At 41.6% G+C, this 24,178-nt stretch overlaps 1 protein-coding gene across 1 annotated transcript in view; it reads right to left on the reverse strand.

The window, feature by feature from the left end:
• Positions 1–23,779, reverse strand: part of LOC121434752 (guanine nucleotide-binding protein G(i) subunit alpha-1) — an 84,531-nt gene extending 60,752 nt beyond the window's left edge. The window contains exon 1 of the mRNA XM_041633706.1: positions 23,361–23,779. Within this exon, the coding sequence (XP_041489640.1) occupies positions 23,361–23,478 (118 nt within the window). The 5' untranslated portion in view covers positions 23,479–23,779. The remainder of the gene's footprint in view (positions 1–23,360) is intronic.
• Positions 23,780–24,178: the final 399 nt, after the last annotated feature.

Here is a 24,178-nt window from a genome sequence, read left to right on the forward strand (position 1 = left end):
CAGCATTTACATTGGCTCTGTGAACAGACTTCTACAACTTGCTTTATGGCCACACAGATCCTCTGTGTGCCTGAAAACGAGGCTCTCAGAGGCAGCAAACATGCCTCTGCCTTGTTGATCTTGGTGGAGTTGTTCCAAGCCACACGCACTTAGAAAAAAAAAATCAAAAAACAAAAAACAAAAAAACCCCACACTCTCCTGGTCAGAAATAAACCTCTGATTGGGTCACAATTTGTTTTTAAAAGATTCATAGGCTTTATATAAAGAGAAGAAAAAGAGCATAGACAGTTATAAAAAGAAATAGTTTTAAAAAATAAAGCAAAATCCTTAAAGAGACAGAGTACAGACAGTCATAGATTAAAGGGGTAAAGAAAAATAAGCCATGTAAAGATGGAATATACACAGAGAGTCTGGGTTATGTATATTAATGTGTTTTCTTTGAATTTGTTGACTGTGAATGAATTAAATACAGAGAGGCATTTCATTGTACTGGCTGCTAAGCTAAACGAAGATATATATTTTAAAGGTATCTTGACTTCAAAATTTGGGTCTAAGGATATGTTGCTTTGGAAAAGAGGTTCTGCTTTTCTTTCTATATAGAATAAGAACCTGTCAATTCCTTTCAGACTAATGTGGTTTGATAGACCAAGACACCCTCCCCAAGAAGTCTCCATAAACCCCTAAAAGAAAATATTTTGCCCAACAAAAAGCAGGAAGCAGTTTGGAGAGAACTATACACAAATTCCCTAAATGATTTAGAAATGTTTGTTTACATTTAAAGGGACGAATTTTTACATTTTATAAATGTTTACATTTATAGAGACGAATACTTTGCATTGGTATGAATCCTGGTTGATTGATACAAACATAAGGTCAATTTTGTTATATGTACATTTCTGCTCTTGATTAAGGTACTGTGTTTGCCCAGCTCATTTAAAAATGTAATGCATAATTAAGAAATACAGGTTAATAGATAATCATCGACAATAGTCAAACTCGTAGTCAAGTTAATTAGGTTTTCTAGATACACAGAGATATATTTCAGCTAGATAGATATCTTCAAACCTTTTCAAAGACTAAAGAATATGGCATTTAAAATGTTTTAAGAACTTAGAACTTTTCATGACAATGAAACACATCTGCTCCTGGCAGCACCAATCTACTCCAAGAGGATGATGGACATCTAAGAGGCCCCTTATGGTGTTTGCTAGACATTAAGGCAAGAAAATGCTCTTGCTTGGACTGCTTGATGTTATTCTGTATGAACTCGATATGCAGGACCCACAGAAAAATGCTGAACTTGCCTAAAAGTGAGACAGTCCTTCAGGGTTCCTGCTTCATGAAAGAGTCTGTAAGGCATTCTGCAGGACATAGAAGAAAGTGACGGACAAAACTGCCAATATAGGCAGAACTGTCTTTGAAATTTCCTGCTCCATGGGAAAGTCTGCTAGATACTATGGTCCAGGAGGCTGAAGATCAGTGTTCCTATGTTACAGAAGTACGTTGGGTGACTGTCCAGGCAGCAAGATTTCTCTGTAATGTCAAGAGTTTTTAAAGTTGCTTACAATGAACTTCTGTTTACTTCGTACAATTACATCCTTCTGGAGTCTTTAATGGAGTTGAAGAATAGAGAGTAATAGTTTCCTTAGTTATGATAAAAGATAAAATACATATAAATATTGTAACTATAATTCATACTTGATAACTGTTTTCTTGTATGTAATCTTGTAATGTTAAAGTTAAAACCTTCCTTTTCATTTAGACAGAAAAGAGAAATGGTCTGGGAAGTCCTTCTGTCTATGTGTTGCTTTTATTGGTTAATAAAAAAAGAAGCTACTTTGGCCTTCACCAGGGCAGAGTAGAGCTAGGTGGGGAGGGGGGATTAAACTGAATGCTGGGAGACAGAAGACAGAGTCAGTGAGAAGTCATGTAGTTGCCACAGGAGACAGACGCCTCACTGGTAAACATTCCTGCTGGATCATTGCCAGTAGGCTATGACTTCAAGGTAATGCACAGATTAATGGAGATGGGTTAGTTTGGGATAGAAGAGCAAGCTAAAAATACGCTTAAGCTCTTGCTCAAACAATATTGCAAATAATACAGTTTCTGTGTGATTATTTCGGGTCTGGGCAGCCTCGGGCCAACAGAATTGTAGGGTTGCTCTAAGTCCTCTGCATATATGTTACGGTTGTTAGCTTGGTATTTTGTGGGACTCCTAACAGTGGAAGCAGGTGTGTTTCTGACTCTCTTGCCTATTCTTGGGACTCTTCTCCTCCTTTTGGGTTTCCTTGTCCATTCTCCACATGAGGGCTTTGGCCTGGTCTTATTTATTGTCCTTTATGTACAAGGTCACATCCTGGAGACCTGCTCTCTTCTGAAGAAGATAGAGGTAAGCAGATCTGTTGGAGAGGAGAGGTTGAGGGGGAGTAATGGAGAGAGTGGAAACTGTGGTCAGGTGAAAAGAATCTATTTTCAATAAAAATGAATAAATAAACTTTAGCTTTGATTTTAAAAGAATATCACAATTATTACTCTTTAAAATATTTGAAAGTTAGGTCAAAGTGAGTAGACACTGTCTGATCCATTTCTACCTGACCTCAATGTGAATTTCCCCTGGATATTTATTTCAGGATGGAAACAACTGACTCTTGTTATATGCAAACTACCTGACTGAAAGACAAAACTAAACAAAGTAGATCTTCTCTCATAGGCTAAATTTTTTGAACACAGAGACAATCTTACAGCATCTTTTGACTCACTCATCTGATTTGTAGTTGCCAATGTATGGTCCAGAGAACTCAACTTGACACTATGAAACACTAATATTTAAGCTATGCTGCTGACTGTTCCATGATCACATGTGCAGACACAGCTCTGCTTCCTTATCAGTTTCTCAATGTCTTCAATTACCCAAAGGACAGGGGAGTATAATCAACACAGTCTACCTGAAAAGCAAGAAGTCAAGAAGTCAAGAAGTCAAGGCCTGAGCATGGTGTCACTCAGTCCAGAACACTGGGACTTATTGTTGAATGGAACACAAAGGTACTACAATACAAAACTAAGAAAACCCCAAAGAAGTAACTCACAAAAATCTAGGTGCTAATGTGACGGGTAAGACATTAGAACTTTTGCTAGTTGCTATATCACTTATTTATGTGCGGTAGGATAAAACTCTCAGCTTCATCTTGAGAACATGGCACAGGAGAGACACAGCAGCCCCAAGCCTTGTCAATAGTGGGCTACGATATTGTACTAAAGTCAACTCAAAAGCTTTGAAAGAAACTTCAACCAGGCCACAGTAAGAGAGGGGGCAAATGATTAAGTCCATAGAAACCAAGAGCATGATAATGAAATCTGTAAATCAAGACTTAGGTTTAGCTAGGAGACTGTTTGTCACTGTCAACAAATGGATTCTAAAGTTTATATAGAAATAAGAGATCCTGAGTCGCCTTTGACATGCCGAAGGAAAACAACACTGGAGCAGTTACATTAATTACCAGTCCTCAAGATTTTCAGCGCAGTGCAGCTCATCAAAACCATTTGCTCCTGGTCAGAGAGCAGAGGAGAGCCAACAGTGGGCCAGAGTGAAAGGCCAGCAAGAGACCCACACACCGTCAGCTGACCTTGGACAAAGGCACGAAAGCCATGGGAAGGAAGCAGACGGTCACCTCAAATGTCAAGAGTGCCGAGCTAGACGTCTGCATGAAAGGAATCCAGGCAACTGTTGAAAGTGAGAAAACAATAATCCTCCTGAAGAAAGTCTACGTGATCTGAGCTAGTCTCAACTTACTCGATTCAGCCCGCAAGCAGAGTGTGTTAAGTGGGACCTTAACAAATTTGCATACTTCTGCTTGATGAAGGTACTGCCAAGACAATACTGGCAGAAATTGTCTACAACATATAGCAAACAGGGATATCATGCAAAATATAAAATGGTCTAGTCAGTTTAAAAAATTTAAAAAAAACTAAAATATAAAATATGCACAGAAGTCTTAATAAAACATATTAAAAATTAGACCAATGACCTTAATAAGAGACACTGGTAGCAAATTAGTAAGCGAAAAGTTGCCTCCCATTTAAGAGCATCAGGAACCCACAAGTGAGTGGAACTCATACACTGCACGCATACCAGAATGTCCCAGTCACAAACCTGGAACGGCAAAGTGTGGGACAGGAAGGACTCTACACACTGTTGGTGGAAATAGAAACAGAAACAACCAGTGTGGAAGAGTCCGGCAGTTACTGTTTCACTACTGCAGAAACCAACACCCCTTTCTGTTGACAAGGAGCTGGAAACAGGTCTATACAGAAGTCCTGTACACCAATGCTTACAGCAGCTTTATTCATAACTGTAAAACTCATACCACTCTGGAGACAGATACTAAGAACACAGAAGGCCAAACACGGATAGCTTATCTGGACATGGGGAACTCACTGTCTCCTGCTCAATACTGCTACCAAGGCAAGGATGCTACAGTAAGAAGCCTATGACTTTTAAGGGGTAGAATTAGACAACAATGTTTGCAAACCTCCCCGCCATTCACCAAGAGATGAGCACACACTCCGGAGCTCTGTCACCCCACAGACGACAGTCTCCTGCGCCCGCGTCCCCACAAATACTCTCTCCCTGTTGGCTTTCGCATCTTTAGAGCAAGCCCACAGCACATGCCTAGTGAACACAGTGCGGTGTGTCGAGCAGAGTTTGGGACGGTTCTACACATGAAGCAGCATCCTGAAACAAGCAAGGCCTGCAGCAGCAGCTCTTCCTTCCTCGAGTCACAGAGTGGAAAGGCAGCCTTGCTTGCTGGTGGGTACATTAGCTCCCTAATTGTCTGCTCAGTGACACGGAGCTTTTTTCTTTTCCCCCCTTAAGCACCCAACTGCATAACTCTGCTATCATTCCTCCTGGAATACCACTGCTACTTAGAATTTCAAAACCTCAATTATAATCACTGATCTTTAATAATAAAGACACCAGCCTACTCACTAACTTTGACACCTTAATGACTACGCGTGCAGTCTTGAAAACCAGACTATACGAGATGTATTTAAAGAAGTAAGCACATAGATTTTCTTTAATTGTGATGAAATCATCTTATTCCAGAATAAGAAAAAAATCTCTAATAACTAAATTCTGAAATGGTCAATTATCATAGGCCTTGCACACAGTAAAAAGATCATTTTATGCATAATTATACTGTCTGTTCAAAGTGCAAAATTAAACATCTCTTGAAACAAGTATAATAAACAAAATTGTATTTACTTATTTATACTACAACAAAGTCATTTTGATTGCAAGCATCATTGGTCTGAATAGTGGGCTGATGAGAATGAACCTGGATATTTTGTCCTTCTTCAAGTAAAGAGACTAAGAAGTGGACCAAGCGCTTACTTTCAAAAGCACTAAAAGCTAAAAATGTACACAATCCCAGTCACTAACGTGGAAAATCCTCTGCGCTTTTGTTACAGTTGTAACTAAAAGATGGACAGGACATTTAAGATGAGTCCAAAAGCAGATTAAAAGAAAACAATGCCCAATGTATCAATCCAGATTTTCTGTAGTATGTCATAGCTATTTGAACTGAGTATGTGTCACTAAGGTAAAAAGATACTCTATAGAAAAATAACCCACTTTAAAAGACACTCCACCTGTAACCTACTAAGCCATAAATTCAAGTCTTTAACAATTATATTCCTCCCATCACTCTGGAACACAGCCCATAACTGTTGATCCTGGAATTCCAGTTAGAACCACTGAAACCATCGAAGTTCTTGCTACTCGGGAATAACGCCAGTCTCATATAGTTCTATTTCAAACATAGAATCTATTCATAATTTCCTTTCGTACAAACAAGAAAAAACAAGCCTTCAAGAAGAATGTAGTAATTAAATTATCTATCATCATGAGCCTATATAAAGGTGCTGGAGCAAATTCCCTTCCCAGCATGAGAATGTTGTCTTCCATATGGCGACCTCCATGACAGCTTAACTTAAATGGCATGGCATTCCCTCCTCCATTTCTGTACCTACCTCCTACACACAGCTGCCAAGACTTAAAGTTTGTGTGACCTTGGGTTTTTCTTTATAAATAAACATCTAATACAATTCTCCTCAAGCTCAAAATAATTATATGTGTGGTGTGAGTGTGTGTGTGTGTGCGTGTGTGAAAAATCTCAAACTAAAGACTAGAATACTGGAATGCCTAGTAACTTCAATCTGGAAACTGGTGCTCATGAGGAGTATGCAGAACTGTCCCTTCCACCAGCTTGGAGAACTGCCACTAGATCCTGGGTACCAAGGCCAAGGCTAGTCCTTACAGTGCACCTACATACAATTCATCAAATCCACACAGATACTTGAAAATACACCCCTAAAAATGCTTACAACCCATCACTCTGCCACAAGACAGTAAGGGCACAAAATAATAACTGAAATAAAGTATCTCTTCCATTTATTTCCTGCAAAGATTAACTTAGTGGCTTAACTAAAGCCGGTTTCCATGGGAATTTATGCTTGAAATATGTCTGCGTATAATGCAAAGGGAAATATAAGTCACAGAAGACAATACTGAGATCAAAAATCCAGTAATCTACACACAAACAAGAAAACAGTATCTTCTGATGTTGTTTTTTATTTTTATTTATCCTTTTTCTCATACATTTACATTACATGCCAACCGCAGTCTCCCACACCTCCTCTCCTCCCAGCACCCACCTCCCTTTCCGAAAGGAGCAGATATCCCAGGGATTTGAAGCAAACACGCATAACAAGTTACAAAAGACTAGGCACAACCTACTATATCATTGTCATACGATCCTGAACACGCTCAACCTCATCAGTTTGGGTTTCTTAATTTCCCTTTCCTTGACAACAGAACAGAGGGTGTACATCTATCTCTTCACAATGGCATTTGGGGACAGATATCTAAGACTGTGGTTGGAATGCTAATGTCATTGACAAATATGACCTCTCAAAATGAAGTCAAAAGAAATATTCTTTCTATACTCCCATCACATTAGTGTTTGGGATAGCAGGAATATACTGTCATCCTGCTGACTTCACTGACAATAACCCCACTAATTTCTCCAACAGCACCACAGTCACAAGACTACAGTACATTCCCAGCCAAATCGGAGTTGGAAATGTCTTTAACTTCAATTAAGTCGTCAAAAACAAGTCAGTTTTCAAGCAAACTCGGAATGTAATTAGAAAAAGGATGTCTTAATTTCAGTTGGCTAATTTTAAGATAAACAGTTTACAAGAGAAACATTAAACCTAGAATGTAAAACTTTATTATGGCCACAAAACGGAAGGGAAACAAAGTCAAAATGTGTCCTTCAATCCCTTTGAAGAGTAAAGTCATAAACTTCATTAATATCTTCCTTTTCCCAGTCTCCCTCATAAAACTGGTAGAAGCCAGAATGCTAGGACATGGATATTCCTACATTGTGCCAAGTTCCCACAAGTTCAGTATTCTTGTTTGCTTGATTAATGGAAAAGTCATTGAGATCTAAAAGGAAATGTAATGGAACAGTCTACAGTCTATCTTCAGTAAGTACAGTGCATTAGATGTAATTAACTCTCCCTTCAAAGACTCAGGACATGAAATTGCCTCAGGTTTTTCTTTTAAATAAATTTAACTTTTTAGTTGAAATATTTCATCCCTAGATACTGACGATGTAAGACATGAGAGTAAATACACATATATATTAACTCCAGCTTTATTCTGGAATTAGCTTTTCATATTCTAGTTTTTAAAAAGCAACCCATACCGTTTTAATGCATATAATCTTATATATATGAGATTCAGTCTCACCTTTAAAAAAAACAGATTAGGCATATGTTCTTATTCATGTTAAGTGGCTTGTTTATTTTTTCATCTATCATTATTATTAACTGATTCAGTAAATATGTGGTTAGTATTTATTCTGCCAATGCTTGTTTCCATAAGTAAGAGACCCTTCCATTCAGAGCTGCAAATGTCCGCATTTTAAAAGAATGTAAGGAAACTTTGCTCAGATTCCAATGTAGAAAATTACTTAGAGGAACATCAAGAGATTAAAACACGGAAGTCAGGAGAAAGGTAAGACCCAGTCTGGCAGCTCATATCGTGGGTAAATAAATTAGCTGTCAGTCTCGATTTCCTGCTTTGTAACATAACACCGACTCTATTTACACCGTCTCTAGAAAACTGAAAGAAGGATGGAGCAGAGAAAAGAACAAGAAATAAATGGAAAAGCATATACACATTTTTAAAAACACCAATGAAAAGGAAACATATAGACAATATGCTTTTTATTTGAAACCAAAGATTTACTTGATGTTTCCGTGCCTGTGTGTTTGTGTATGTCCATGTGTGCAGAAGCCCACAGTGGCCAGAAGAGGGCATAAGATCCCCCAGGGATAGAGTTAAAGAAATTGTGAGTTATCTAACCTAGGTGCTGGGAACCAAACTGGAGTCATCTTGTCCTGTACAAGATTCAAACCCACTCTCCAGCTCACATCCTTTCTATCTTGTTTTCTTCGACACTACATTTCTCCAGGACAGAATCCACTCTAGACACAGGTTTGAATCTGTATCGCAACCCATGACTGACAGTAACTTACTTAGTAGTACTAACTGATAATTTGCATTTAGGCAATTTAAATTCAGATACAGATGAACTGTTGTGGTTTTTGCATTTTTTATACTACCCCCTCAAAAGGTGATAATTGGAGTTGCAATAATGAGCCTTTTTTATTTTTAATCATAGATGGTGCCTCAAGGAAGAATTCATTCTGCTGAAGAAGGTGGAGCCACTCTCCAAAGAGGATTTTTGCAATCCGAGGAAGAGGAGGAGAGTGCAGAACCATCCGGCTTTTGGGAGTAGGCATGGAGCATGCAACTCAACCTAGGCCTGTGTGACATCACACCTAGATGTCACAGAGTATATGGAGCGAGCCAATCTGCTCCACTTTGGAGTTTGTATGCAGTTGTTTGGCTTTGTAGTTATCTAAATCTTCAGTCTAATTATATGTTTGCATAATTACACATATTCAAATAATTATGAAATATATTTAAATCATTATTAGGAATCAATAAAGAGTAACTTATTAAGAATCCAACATTCAATATTGCGAAAAAAAATCTCAGATTTTGTTCTTGAATTTGCATAGTCAAGACTGGAGCAAGTGAGAGGGAAGGCACGCTGGGAAGAGGAATATGACAAGGACACAGATAGAGATCCGAGCCTTCAGATATGCTTGACGTCATATTCAAACATGAGAAGGGCTAGAGAATGGCAAAGCCAAGTCATGGAAAACATGCAGAGGCAGAGTGGAAACCAAGCCCGGTGGAATCTTTCCTACCATGGTAACAATTAGGGTGGTGCTCTGTAAAGATGGGAACCAGCAGGGACTTCTGAAAAACTTCCGATAAGATCAAGGCTGTCAATCAGGAGGTCTGTAGGCTGAAGGCATGCAGGAAGGCAGACTGGGGAGGAGACAAGTGCAGCAGATAGACTTGGGTAAAAATGGAAGAGATGGTTGGAGGGGTGTGCAGACCACATTCCAAAAGAGGAGTAGCAAGACAAGGGGACAGCAGGGTGCAAAAGCACAGGAAGAGACATACACAAGTGGGCAGGTTTTGGCCCGCTTTTATATGTGAAATAATCTTGCCAAGAAAACAAGAAGATAAGCATCTGAGTACCTGGCACCCTAGGTAAGAGCTGAAGCTTTACAACACCGTGGCAACTCTTCTCCTCTTGACCCTTGTAACAGCTCAACACCAATAACCTAGGAATTTAAAGACAAACCCAGGAACATAGGCACAAAGTATGCTCAAGGCAACAGACTATGCTACAACAAAACAGGAAGACCACAGTCACTAAGGTGAGACTGGTCACATGATCTGTGAAATGGATGATAATAAAGCAGACCAAAATAACTAGACTATTTGATTTGATGGCAAATGTTTAAACACTGTTTTCTCTAACTCTTATTAGCTTCCCAAAGACTGTTCCATTCCAAGATATGTGGAGACGTAAGCCATAGAGTTGGCATTCTATAAATATTTGTTAAATGAACTACACGTGTTTAAGAACCAGATGTGGTGACTAATTTCGAGTAAGCCCAGTCCACAAATGATACTCAGGAATGAAAGAAGCTGAGGACCATGGGCTACATCTGATCATCAGTACTTAAAATTATTAATGAGAAGCTAAGTCGTAAGCTCAGAATTCCCTCCTAGATGCAAAAATCATGCCACAACTTTGGATTAGAAAAAATTAGGTTATGAAAAAATACATGAATGACATACATGATCAATCATTTCAAGTCCAGTCTCTATAATTAACATGTTCACCCGATTCTCAGCATCCTCACACTTAGCAAAAGTCTCAATTGGTTTGGGCTGCTCTGACACCCAAACAGACTAGGCAGCTTTGAAAATGAAGTATCTGCTCCTCGCTCTTCTGGAAGCTGGAAAGCTGTGAGGAGAAGCCATCATTATCTGCTTCCACCCTGTGATGAAGGTCTGATGCCCCTGCTGAACTCCAGCCTTTGGTACCTCCGATAGGCTCCATGCTTAGTATTACATGGGGAATCCAGATTTTAGCAAGAGCCATGGGAGGACACAGAATTCACCCAAAGAGCGACTGCCCTATATTTACGATCAACAAAGGCATTTCACCACCAATGTCAACAGAAGAAAACAGCCATAAAAACATTATGGGGGCACTTCCAGCCAGACCTGAATGATCTTATCATCAAAGGGACTTCACTTGAAAGCTCTTCCATGCACAGAAATAGAAGATTGATTGTCACTAATTATAATTTTGGGGTCAGTCTTCAGAAAGTGCATGTTTCCATGTAGGAAACTATTTTCCCTCAAAATGTCCTACTCAAATTAGTCTTCAGATTCATATCAGAAATTTATAGAGTAACAACGATATTTAAGCATGAGAGATATTGACAAATATGTATGTGTGCATATGTGAATGTAAAAAAAAACAGCATAATAAGGCTTCACGTTGTACACGTTAAACCCAATTGATAAAGATTACATGAAGTTTCATGAATGCGGCAGAGAGAGAGAGAGAGAGAGAGAGAGAGAGAGAGAGAGAGAAGACCAAGCATGAAAAGACTTATGAGGAGGATAAATGTGACAATCATTTCCTTGAGGATTGCACACTTCATAACGTGGACTGGCTGTGGGCCTGTAGCACCCAGATCCCCTGGGAGTTTGAGGAAACAATGCAGCCTCTAGGACCGAATGCTACACCTCCTGAGTCACAGTCTGAACCCCAGCGCTCAAGCACATCCATGCATGCTAGAAATTGAGAAAAGCAGTCCTAGAAAAATCGAGCTGGCGCTCTTGATATAGCAGAGGTGGCTAAGGGGAAGAATTTCAGGAGAAAAAGATTGTTAAAAAAATAAAGAGAAAAACATAACTTCAGAGCAGGCAACCAAGAACGTAATTCTCAAGGCTAGAGAGTGGGCTCTGTCGAGGGGAAACTGAGTTCTATTCCCAGAATCCACATCAAGCGTCCAACAACAACCTTAACTCCAGCCCCAGAGGGATCCACTGAAACCTACATTCCTACGCACATACCACCAGACATACACAAACACACACACACAAACACACACACACACACACACACACACAAAGTATACATAAATTTTAAAAGAGGATGATGTTTGTAATGTTTAGAAATATGCTGGTCTGCTGGTGGTTTCTTTTTTTTCTTTTTCTTTTTTTGTACTTAGAAGAATAATAGGGAAAGAAGCAGACATGAGTGTCATCCAGATGGAGATTGAAGAATATCCAAGTGGCCTACTTTCCCAAGCAACCCTCTTGGCAAAGGCTACAAGCTTGGGAGGTAATCAGTAGCAAAGGGAGAAGGCAGATGGGGACAAGCCAAGCTGAGTTGGACCTCTCTCTTCGTTTCTCCTCTGGACCAAAGTTCTCGGGGTAACTGGCAGCCCAGGAAGAGGTTCCAGGCAGTCTGGTGGGGAAGAATGGCTAGGAAAAGCTGAACCTGGAGCTTCCAACCTCACAGAACCTGTGAGCAATGAACACAGTGTGTAATTCTCCAGAGGCTTGAAATGACCAGAAAATGCAGAGCATTCTAGACAGTTCAGAGCTTGGATCTCCACACAGACCTTGCAGCAACAGGATGCAGGAGGAAAACGGTAACTGGGGAGAAACACAGCATCCACATAGACAGTCAGTCAAGGCGGAAAGAAAGGGTGGGCCAATCGAAACAGAAACAAGAAAGAGTGGATTAACAGGTGCAGTGACGCTTGAACGGGGTTTGCCAAAAGATAAGAACTATCTTAGGGTACTAGCTGCTGTTGATGGGATCTCAACATGAAAGTCTGTAAGGATCCCCAGGAGAGTACCAGAAACTTCCACGTTTTCGCATATCAAGAACTGACTGTACCATCAACTATGGAAGGAAAAAAAAAAAGTGGGGGAGGGGAAAAGTGTCTAAACAAAGGATGAGAAATGCTACCTTGGACATATGGTGTTGGGAAACTTAGAAAAACCTACCCTCGCCTTGCATTGCACAGGACCCACGGGGGGGGGGGGGGGGCACCCTGCCAGTATTCACAAAACTCACACATTGCCCTATGTGCACTCATGGGAAGGAGCCTCAAGGAGACACACTCTATGGTGGGATAGCATCAAGATACTTTGAACAGCAGACCACACAACTTTTCAAACAACACACAGCAGGCAGTGATTAAAACTCTGGAAAATAAAAGAGACAAATAAGCAAACTTAAGAGTTTAGAAATGGTTTCCAGAAAAGGGTTTAGAAATGACAATGGCACCATTAAAAGGTCAGCACTAATATAATTAATTTTAAAAAAGCAGGATAGCTTGTCAAGGAGCTTATTAAATGAGGATTTGGAAGCAGCACAGAGAAATATGGAAAAGTCCAACTGAAATGTAAAGTATTTCATTCAAGAGGTAAGGAAAAACACAAGACACTATCTCTTAAAAAAAAAAAAAACCACTGATAGGTGCGGTAATATGGATGTCTTTTATTTTCCTCAAGGCTTCTAAATCTGTGAAAAAGTCTTTAATTTAAAGTCACTTCATTAAAAAAATCCATAATGTAGGGAGATATGGTGGTACATGCCTCCAGTACCAGCTAATTTTAGGGAGGCTGAAATAGGAAGATAGCAAGTTCAAAACCCATCTGCGATATACAGTGAGTTCAAGGCCAACCTGGGCTATTGGAGACCCCAACCCAATAAAAGAGAGGGAGAAAAAAACAAGTCTATATAGGGATATAACACTGGTACAGAAACTTGCTTAACATTCATGAACACTTCAGTTCAACGTGCAGTACCACAAAAGGTAAAAAAGAGACCAATCTTTAATGACCAAATTATGACTTATAAAAGCAGAAATAATCTAGTATTATTTAAAAGATTTAAAATTATTAAGAAACACATGAATGGCTTTCTTTGTCTCATATTACCTTAATGCCAGCATGAGTTGAACTTGTCTAAAAAACAGGGCACAGAAGTATGAGGATGCCAGAAACCATGGCGACGAGAGGTACAGCCGTTGGGGTAAGTGAGGATCAATGATGGGGCAGAAGCAGAGTACAGTCTCCCATCCACAGAGCAAATTTACCAACCAGTCATGATACAATTGCTCCAAGTGACTACAAAGACCTGTGCGAAGTCAGGCCGCTAGTTATGTTTATAACATATAAAAATGAATTTTAATTCTTAAAATTGGATTAACATCAGGACCACTGAGTCAAAGAAGAGTTTTTTTCTGGATCCCACTCTACGGTGATGATCTCACTGCAGCTTTACTTACCTGACCCGTGCCTGCAAAACACAGTGAAGCAGAGAACTGGTGTGTATTAGATTCTGAAATAAAAGGCAGCTTTCCAAGAAGGAGAATTACAACAAAGATTATGTACATAAATTCTGAAAATAAAAGCTCAGGACCCTAGCTTAGGAGGGCTATGCAAGCAGGAAGCATTCCTTATAACTCCTGTCTGAACCTTAAGGGACTCTTTTTACTGTTTGTCAAAAGGTACCAACACAGGCCTGGAGAGATGACCCAGTGGTTAAGAGCACTGGATGCTCTTCCAATGGACCCAAGATCAATTCCCAGCACCCACGTGTTGGCTCACAAACATCTGCAACTCCAGTCCCAGGAAATCTAAAGGCACCAGGAACACATGTGGTACACAGACACATGAAGACAGAAAGTCATTACACATAATCTTAATAATTAAAAATTCAAAAAGAAAGAAGAAGCTGGGTGGTAGTGGCACAAGCCTTTAATTCCAGCACTCTGGAGGCAGGGGCATTTGTATCTTGTGAGTTCGAGGCCAACCTGGTCTATAGAGCAAGTTTGAAGATGGTTCCAAAGCTACAAGAAACCCTGTCTCAAACACTAACAAGTTTAATAATTCATAATTTAAAATAAAACCTACTATAACTTTTCAAGAGATGCATCTCCTCTCCCAAAAAGTAAATTTAGGGTAGGTCTGGAGTTTTATTTTTTTTAAAATCTTGAGAATCAAAAATATGGTAACTTTAGGAATTATTTAAAATATTCTGGAATATAATCAACTTTCCCAGGGAAAAGTACGTTCTTTTGAATCTGTCCAAATGATGTTTCAGAATGTAGTCTTACAGGTTTGTTTTATTTCAAAAAAAAAAGAGAGAGAGAAATATAAAATGAAAATATGTAAGAAAACCACAGCATTTATATTATTAGTGAGTAATATCATGAAAGAGAAATACTGTAAAATCATTTTAAAAGTCTTCTGACTTCAGAATTCTAAACAATGTACACACATTTCCCTGGTGTAGCACCAGTAAAGGAACCTGAATCCATGAGGAATCTGTGGTAGGAGCAGAATACAGTAATTGAAATTGATTTTTACCTCCAGAAGTCTTTGCTATGCACACATCTTTGCAAAAAAAAAAACAAAGCCAACAAAACGATTGTTTAATACAGGAAATGGCTGAACTCATAAGGCAGTCTAAAACTACAGTGTCTATAACCGTTTCTGTCTATTAAAAACTCATGTGTCCCCTTCGCTCATATTATTGCTCCTCCCTCTCTATGACTAGACCCCAGGAGCTCGGCCCCGTGCTTAGCTGTGGATCACTGCATATGCTTCCATCAGTTACTGGATGAAGGTTCTATGATGACAATTAAGGTAGTCGTCAATCTGATTACAGGGGAAGGCCAGTTCAGGCACCCTCTCCATTGTTGCTTAGATTCTTAGCTGGGGTCATCCTTGTGGATTCCTGAAAATTTCCCTAGTACCGGGTTTCTTGTTAACCCCAAAATGGCTCCCTCTATCAAGATATCTCTTTTCCTTGATCTCCCTCTGTGTCCTTCACCCAACTTGACCTTCCCAATCCCTCATGTTCACCTTCCCCTGCCCTTCTCCTCAGCCCACTCTTTGTCCCCTTCACCCCATCCCCCATTCCCACTTTATTCAGATCTTGCCTATGTCCCCTTCCAAGGGGGATCCACACATGTCTCTCTTAGGTGATAGGTAAACCCTCAGAAACAGCTGACCCAGGCTAGTGGGAGCTCACTGACTCTGGGTAACAGCTGGCATATGACCCAACTAGACCTCATGGTGGGTGACAGTTGTGTGTGTGGCTTGGGCCCTTTGTGGAGCAACTGTTCCTGAAACCTGTATTTATCCTTAGTGCATGAACTGGTTCTTTGGAGCCCTTCCCTATGAAGGGATACCTTGCTCGGCCTAGGTACAGGGAGGAGAGCCTTGGTCCTGCCTCAAGTGATTTGACAGATTTTGTTGACTCCCCATGGGAGGGCTCACACTCTTTTGAGGAATGGATGGTGAATGGGGTGGTGGAAAGGTGGGGGTGCAGGAGAAGGAAAGGGAGCGGCAACTGGGATTGGTATACAAAATTAAAAAAAAAATGTTTAAAAAAATAAAAGAAAAAAGTAAAAAAAAGAACTCATGTGCTATTTTCTGAGAACTTCAGTACATTAACTTATTCTATCCCTAGCCCCATAAGCCAGATGTATTGTATTATTCAGCATTTACAATTTGAAAAATGGGAGCTTAAAAAACCGGAACTACTTAAAGAACCGGAACTACTTAAAGCCTTAAGCAAAACAATTGCCGGGAGAGTTCTCATTCACCTGGCCTTCATTCTGGTGACCACCTTTACAAAGCTCAGTTAACCTAAGGGGATAGAAACTATTTACAGATCGCAAAGGGCCCACTGGGATGCTGGACCACACAGAGCTCACAGCCAGTGAGGCTCAAATATGCCAGAAAAAACATGACAGAGACTGGTGAATTTATAACCACAGGCATTCTGTGCACTAAAAGCCCCCAAACCAAAGTGCATTCTTCCCTACTGCTAATTCTATTCTCTGACTTCCCCTTTTGCCTATGGGAATATTGATTTTTTTTAATATAAATATGTTATTTCTCTAAATATGATTGGTAAGCCTAAGACGGATAACAAAAGCATAGGGCATACTTTATAATTGCCACCAATAATAATTCCTGCCGCTTGAGGACAAGCAACTCAAGAAGATACTGTGGGTGAATCTCAGCACACCCTGTTGGGGAGCAAATTATCCTAGGTGACACACAGCTGAGATAGTGCATGACTCCTTTTGTGACTGCATCCAATTCTAAGGAGTCAAAAGTGAAGAAGTCATGTAACAATCCTGTCTAAACTATCTGTCTGTCTATCTATCTATCTATCTCTATCTATGTATAAATATAGATCTATCTATCTATAGATATAGATCTTTCTATCTATGTATAGATATAGATCTATCTATGTGTAGATTTAGATCTATCTATATCTATTTATCTATATATAGATATAGATATAGATATAGATATAGATATATACACACATATAATAAATGGGGATATGCTAATATACTGGGTAAAAGTTTATTCAAATCACCCCAGATCCAACACAAATGTGTCAATTCTTTCCACAAAAACCCTACTAGTCAGTCTTAATGTTGACTCACGTCTGTAGTCACTTCACCAGCAATGAAGAGAAGGGTGCTACAGGCCGCCCCATCAGGTGGTAAACAAGTCTCACGGGATTCATTCTCTGAGAGCCAATCCCACGGAACAGGGCAACCGACAATTTTTCTTTTAAGTCTGCGATTTCAGTATGGTGCAATCAGGAAGAAAGATTAATTTAGACTCGATGATCAAGAAAAACCTCACCAACGAGGAGAGGGAGGGAGAAAAGCTACCTTCATAGTATTGTACATAAGATTGCAGGGGAGATGCCCGGTGGAGGCAGCTGCTGCACATCTGGCAGGACACAGTCGCATTGCCCTGGTGTGCTTAGGATGCACACGAACCTGAGTTCTCTCCGAGCGAGGGCTCAGAAGAAAGACAGAAGCGTGATCACTTTGAAGTTCTCATTCACACCCTGTTGGGACACACAGGAACTATGAACGCAGCAGAGAATAGCAACATGGAAAGGAAGGCCACTTGGTTAGGTACAAGAGTAAAGGCAATGTTTATGACACAGAGTTAGAGATTCCTGTGAGAAGCCAACTTGAATATTCAAATGAAAAGACTTTGTGTTTTTACATATTATAATAATAGTAACAGATCGATATTACAGTAGTGTAGGTGTATTCTGTTTGGGTTAGCTATTTCCTTTTTGCTGAGTATGATCAAATGAAAAACATACTTCTCACAGGTATGTTGTGAAGAAAATGAAATAATGCTATAAGACCATCCAAACTCTTTGAACAAGAAAAGGAATGTCGTCACTACCAGCTGCAGATGTGTGCGCCCATCCCTTAAGGAGAGAAGACCACAGGGCAGAGCGCAGCATCTCATGGTCCAGACCCTCAGCAGATCTTCATGGACGGGAGATCTGATGGCACTTGGGAGCAATAGAGAAGGACTCTTTTCTCCTGCTCTCTATGGATTCCATTTTAAATTGGTGTGGTGGGGGCGTGTCTAGATCTCATGGCCTCTTCTTGTTGCATCATTACATTCTGGAGCTGACAACTTGTTCATCTGTTTGTTTAGCCAGTACAAAGACTCTCACCCACACACAATCAGAAGCTTCACGGGTGCTGTGAAGGGCAGAAGCCCTGCAGACATTTTACATGCAGAATAGACTGAATCATTGGGAGCTGCACATTTGGCTGTGGCAGGTTCAGTGAACATCAAACCCCAGCCTCAGAACCTGTGAGGGTTGCCTTATCTGGTAAAATAAATGCTGCAGGTATCACTGTAAATTCTAAGGTGGGTGTGTTACCCTGGAATCTGGAGGTGAGTTTGATATAATCATAAGATTGTAATAAGTGAAAAAGAGTAGGGTAGGGGAACCCCAGTGGCCCCCGTGGGATCTGAAGAAGTAGAGGACTTCTCTAAGCCAATGAAAACATGTAGTCAGAACCCCCAGAAGAAACATCTTGCCTTTATTCTTCTTAAACTAGTGGAAACCCATTTGGAAATTCGTTCCTCCAGGACCCCAAAGTAAATCTAGGCAGTTTGAAGCCACTTAATATAAACTAATAAACATTTAGTTTAAAATTATTTCCTCCGACTTGTGTTAAGATTTCTAACTATCAGCCGGGTGGTGATAATGCACACCTTGAATCTTAGTACTCAGGAGGCAGAGGCAGGTGGATCTCATAAGTTTGAGACTAGCCTAGTCTATGGAGCCAGTTCCAGGACAGGCTCCAGAGCTACAGAGAAACCATTTCTGCCTTGGGAAGGAGAGGCGGGGAGGATGTCTAACCATCATTTAACCAAATTATGGCAAAGGTGGCCTGGGCATTGTCAGATAATGGATGCTCTCTTAATCTTACTTCCTAGGGTCCAGCACCACCTGGGATCTGAGCCTCACTAGGACCTTATCCTGTGGAATCACAGACTCAGTAAATCATGCCAAGGAACGCGTGACCAAAGAATGTGACCAATACACTACATTCCTCTCACATGAATGTGATGATCTTAAATGTTCCCAGGAAAAGAGAATAAACAACAAAATAAAATTTCAGATTCTGGCTGGGTCCTCAAGTTCTTGTTTAAAATCTTGCAATCAATGCTTTCAGGCTTTACTAAAATCTTTACAGAATTCTATTTCTTAATTCAGTCACTAAATCCTGTAACATAGTTACTGCTCTTGATACATTTCACAAGTCTTGGGCTCTAAATGAAAGGAGCCCAAAGAAACACTGAAGCAGAAGATCTACTTCTACCAAAAAATAAAAACTAAAAATAAATGCACCTAGGTCTCCAGGGCAACTGGAGCAACATTCTCGGCTGCAATAAACTGCCAATGTCACTTTCTAGCATTTATTAGATTTATCAAACAATATGGCAAGTGTGGAGAATTAAATGTTACAGCATTGCACTTGCTTTTGGATACCATCCATTTACTTTGGCCATTTCATATTTTTCGGTAGTCCTTTATCTTTAACACGGGCTGCAGATAATAGAAATTGATGAAGAATACATTCCAGCATAACTCTACATGATTTAGCACACATTTACACACAACAGAGTAAAGGGACAGTAAAGAAAGTGCAGAACACAAGGAAAACATAAGGACTTTGCCCCCTACTGTGGTCACAGTAGTTGGACCCGGGTGAAAACCTAAACACGTGACATCAACCTTGATCTGTGTTAACTCTTCGGTGGGAGGAGTGGAAACCCTGAGAAGATAAAGGCAGGGGGACTCGGGTCTAAAACAAGTTTATCCTGCAAGCAATGGAGAAGGCAAGGAAGGTCCCAGATGGAGTAGACAGCATAGAAGGGCCATAGGGAAAGGCAGGAAGGAAGGGGCAGAAAACTCTTTAGTGTGTGAGGCTGTGTGAGGCAAAGAGGCCTGTGGTTAGGGAGTGGGAGGGGGTAGGTAGAGAACAATCGAAGAAAAACTCAACATATCCAAAACACAAAATCACATAACCAGTGGCTTCCATTAGAATACTTGCTCGTACAAACAGACCAGAGACAGAGATACACACAACCCAGTTGAAAACGGCAGGTCCATTTGTCCAAGGAAACAGACTCTTTTGATAACTAAGGTTCTGGGCCAACTGTTAAGAAAGAGCTAAAGCAATGCAAATTTAAAAGTCTGGCTCAGCCAGAATCTCTCAGCTAGGGAAGACATTGTGTAAGTCTAAAGGTAATAGAAAATCGATGATGGGGGGCAATGGTAAGGAGTCCATCAACAGAAGACTCCAGATCTCTTCCCCCAATTTTTCCCCAGGCCTGTAATTTTAGCTATACTAAAGGAGGGGGTAGGGCCGTGGGTTTTGATTTGCTTGTTTGTCTATAAAAGTGGGTTCAGCAAAGAAGAGGACTGATGTGATGGAGAAAAATGAACTCAACGCATTGCAACTGAACAACTGATTCATGAAAATTGAACTTTCTTAATATAGCGCCTTTTATCTTAGAAAAATCATCACCAATTTTAATTTAAAAAATACCAGGAGTACAACATAGTCTAACTGAAAGACACCATAGTTATACTCATATTCCCCTTAAAATTATGAATTCCAGAATCCCAAAGATGTAACAAAAAAAAAAAGGCACTTTCCTCTGAAACAATTATCCATGCATAGTGGAAAGAAAGCTAAGCACAGCTTAGTTCATGTAAACCTCTTAGCTTATTCAATTACTAAATGCTGAAAATTGAAGTGAAAGAATTGAGTAAAGAAACATCAATCCAAGTTCCTTCAGGTCAGTAGACCAGATGAGGTCCTCTCCATTTGCTTAAGCCTAATTCACTGTACCTAAAGAATCACGTGACACCTATAATATAAATAGTAAATATTAGACACCCAGCACCCAAATAATTACTTATTATTTCTAAATCTCATGCAGGAATCTCTCACTTCAAATGTTTAGAACAACGTATGCTTTCATGAAGAACTACAACATAACCAGACAGATAGACTTCTAAATTTTTTTTCTGCTTTAAGTATTTGTAAGTAAATTGTTGGAAAAAAAAACTGAAGATGAAGATGTCCTCACAAAAATCGAAGTGCAATTGGTTACAGGTTAGCTAGATACCACTGTAAGTCTCACATGACCAACTTCTACTTGTTAGATAGGCGAAACCATGCAATTACTTGCACACAGCCTTAAATATCCAAACATGGGTCAATGGTCAAAATTCACTGCTAAACTCTGATCTGGGGGAAAGAAAATGTTTCAAGTATTACAAGAACTAACATTTGTGAAGTAAGTACACCAACATATATATATATATATATATATATATATATATATATATGAACTAGTGTATCAGAACGCTGGCCAAAGGATAGAGCAGGGTAAGACAAAGCACTAGAGGGTAAGAAGACAGCGATGCACTGGGATTCTAGACCAAAGAGTCAGTTGTAGGGAAAAGCAAACACTCAAAGCTAGAAACAACATGTAAGGAACCCATTTGCCTTTTGTTTGTTTGCTTTTCATCATTTGGGGATTTTTCTAAAACACTTGTTTGGAGGAATAAGAACAGCATAATTTCTGCAAACCAGGACTCTGGTCTGGGTCTCATCGCCTCTCTGTAGATGGTTAGACATCAACTTTAGTTCTCTGTTGAACATTCAACTCTATTATTCTATTTAATTCTTTTTTTCTTGTTTTTCTCATATTTATTCTTAATCTAAAAGATTAAAAATGTAGCCTTCAGCAGGCTACATTTCTGCCTCCAGGGGGCATTTAGCAACATGTTGGGAGATTAGAGCCAACCATGGGACATTCATTAGCATTTAATGGATGGAGATCAACAGCATTGCTTGACATCCTACAGCACACAGGACAGCCAGAATCGACAAAGAATTATCAAATTCCAAACGTCAACAGTGCTAAAAGGGGATACCGTGCCCTCTGAGCCCTGCAGAAGCAAAAACCCTGCTCTCCAACCCTTTCATAGTTGTCTAGCTAAAGACAAGCCACCAAGGGCAGCTCCTTTACAACTGCTTTCAATATGGTGGCAGGCAGCTCCAACGGAGAACTAAAATCCATTAAGATATTCCAGGCAGGTGCACCAAAACCACAGGAAAATAATTTTATAGTCTTTTTATGTCGTAATTATTGTAAGTCACCCAACGGGCCTCTACGTGGTTCAGTACCAAGTTGTGTGCCTTCTTCGGTCAGTATTCTAAATACCAACGGCCCCACGAGCACACAGTATCTTTTTAATACAAAAAACTCAGGACAATCCTATTTACAGAGAAAGATTTATGGGGGAGGCTGTGGAGGGTGAAAAATACCACCCAGCTCTTTAAAATGCAAAGTTATTTCACAGTTTGCTTGCAAAATGACTCAGATCGTTATTACTTTTAGTCATGCCAAGTTTGCTTCTTCTAAGCCTACTAGTAATGGGGAAAGAACGAAATAACCACCATCTTCCTGCAGTCGTTAAACCAGTGAAACAGGGGCTTGCTAAAAAGCAGATCCGGGCAATAATGTTTCTCTTTTTATAACAACTGTTAGAAAAAGGGCAAGCAATCGCTGGAAGTGCAAAGGAAGATTCTAAGAAATCGGTCATCTGCCTAAATACCTAGAGCGTGGGAGGAAAACAAAAGGAAACCCCGACTTACAAATCTGAAAGCCATAACCTATGGATGCTTTCCTAATACATGGCTCAATCAAAATCCGATTTATTCCCCCACCTCCGGTTCAAATAAAAAAAAAAACCTGGAAGAAGGACCTCCACATCGGCTCTCAGCTAAACAGTGTTAAGAATGGATTTTTAAAAAGCCTGATGCACCTGTCAAGGCTCGCTAGAGCAAGCGCTGCAGCGGAGAGACGACCCTGTCGTGAAGGATGAGAGAGAGCCTCGCACCTCTCAGGGCTGTTTGCACCGCGAAGCATCTTCGTCTCCTACTATGCGAGCAAACGTAAGCCAACTTTGGTAGTTTCCATCCCCCACCCAGGCAAAATCCAGCAGCCAGCGCAGCTCTTGTTCTTACGCAGGAAAATCTACTCAGCGCTTCTTTCCATGTGAAGTTGACAGGCGAGACAACCGAGACCCCCTACAGAGGCCACACAAAAGGCGCCCCGAGGCCACCCAACGTGACACTTTCCCCGGCGTGGGCAATTACAACGCGGCAAGACACCTCTCACCGCGGGGTGTCCGCGGAGAGGGGGTGCTCGGCTTTTAGGTTCCGAATTATCCCTCATCTAGGGAAGGCAGAGCTCAACTTTCAAAATAGGGTTCCCACGCGTCCGGCCGCCCAGCCACGCTGCCCGTTGCCCGTGGGGTCGCGCGACAGTCACCACCGCGGCCGAGAAGCCGCCTGCGCTGTGCAGGGGCTGGGATGCCGCGCTCGCTCCCCCACCGTCCCCCGGCCCCGCGCCCCGTCCCCACGGCCCCGCTCACCCAGCAGCAGCAGCTTGACCTCCCGCGCCGCCTTCTCGCCGTCCTCCCGGAGGTTGCGGTCGATCATCTTGCTGCGCTCCACGGCCGCCTTGTCCTCGGCGCTCAGTGTGCAGCCCATGGTGGCCGAGCGTCGCCGCGCCCTCGGCGCCGGGGCCGGCTTGGCAGCGCGGGGAGAGGCTGGCCCGGAGGCGGCCCCGCTACGTCCGCAGCTCCGGCAAGCTGGAGGTAAGGTCTGCGAGCTCGCACGCCGCCGCCCCGGGCGGCCGTCCCCGCCGGCCGGCGACACTCCGCGTGCAGCACCTCTCGCCGCTGCAGCCGCCGCTTCTGCTGCTGCCGCCGCTGCTGCTGCTGCCGCCGGTGGCCGAGCCGCTGCAGCTCACAGCCCGCGCGAGCCCGGCGTCCGCGCGCCGCCGCGGCCCCGCCCCTGCCCGCCCCGCGACCACTCCCAGAGCGCGCTCCCGCCCGCCCGCCCGCCCTCCCGTGCACGTGCGCTCGGACAGCGCCCCCTCCGACGGCCGCGTGCCCGCGTGGTCGCCGCCCCGGGCGCTTCCCGCGCGTGCCCCCGAGGTGCCCAGCGCTCGCAGCCCTCTCCGGCCACAGCCGGGGGCCCCCAGCTCCCATTCCCCACCTCTTGAGATCCGCAATCCGGGATCAGTGCGTACCTGTCCCTTATGGGTGCGGATGGGACGGTTGCCAAAGTTGCCAGCAAGAAAAGAAAGGCAGGCCTGGGCATTTGAGCATGCCCGGCGCTTGCAGCCAAGCACGGGTTTGCAAAATGTGTCGGCTTGTGTGAAGCTCCGTGGGAAAAGGAGTGAAAT

This window comes from Microtus oregoni, unplaced genomic scaffold (assembly GCF_018167655.1).
Source record: "Microtus oregoni isolate MIOR12 unplaced genomic scaffold, Mior012 000044F_ref0000062, whole genome shotgun sequence".
NCBI classification, from domain to species: Eukaryota; Metazoa; Chordata; class Mammalia; order Rodentia; family Cricetidae; genus Microtus; species Microtus oregoni.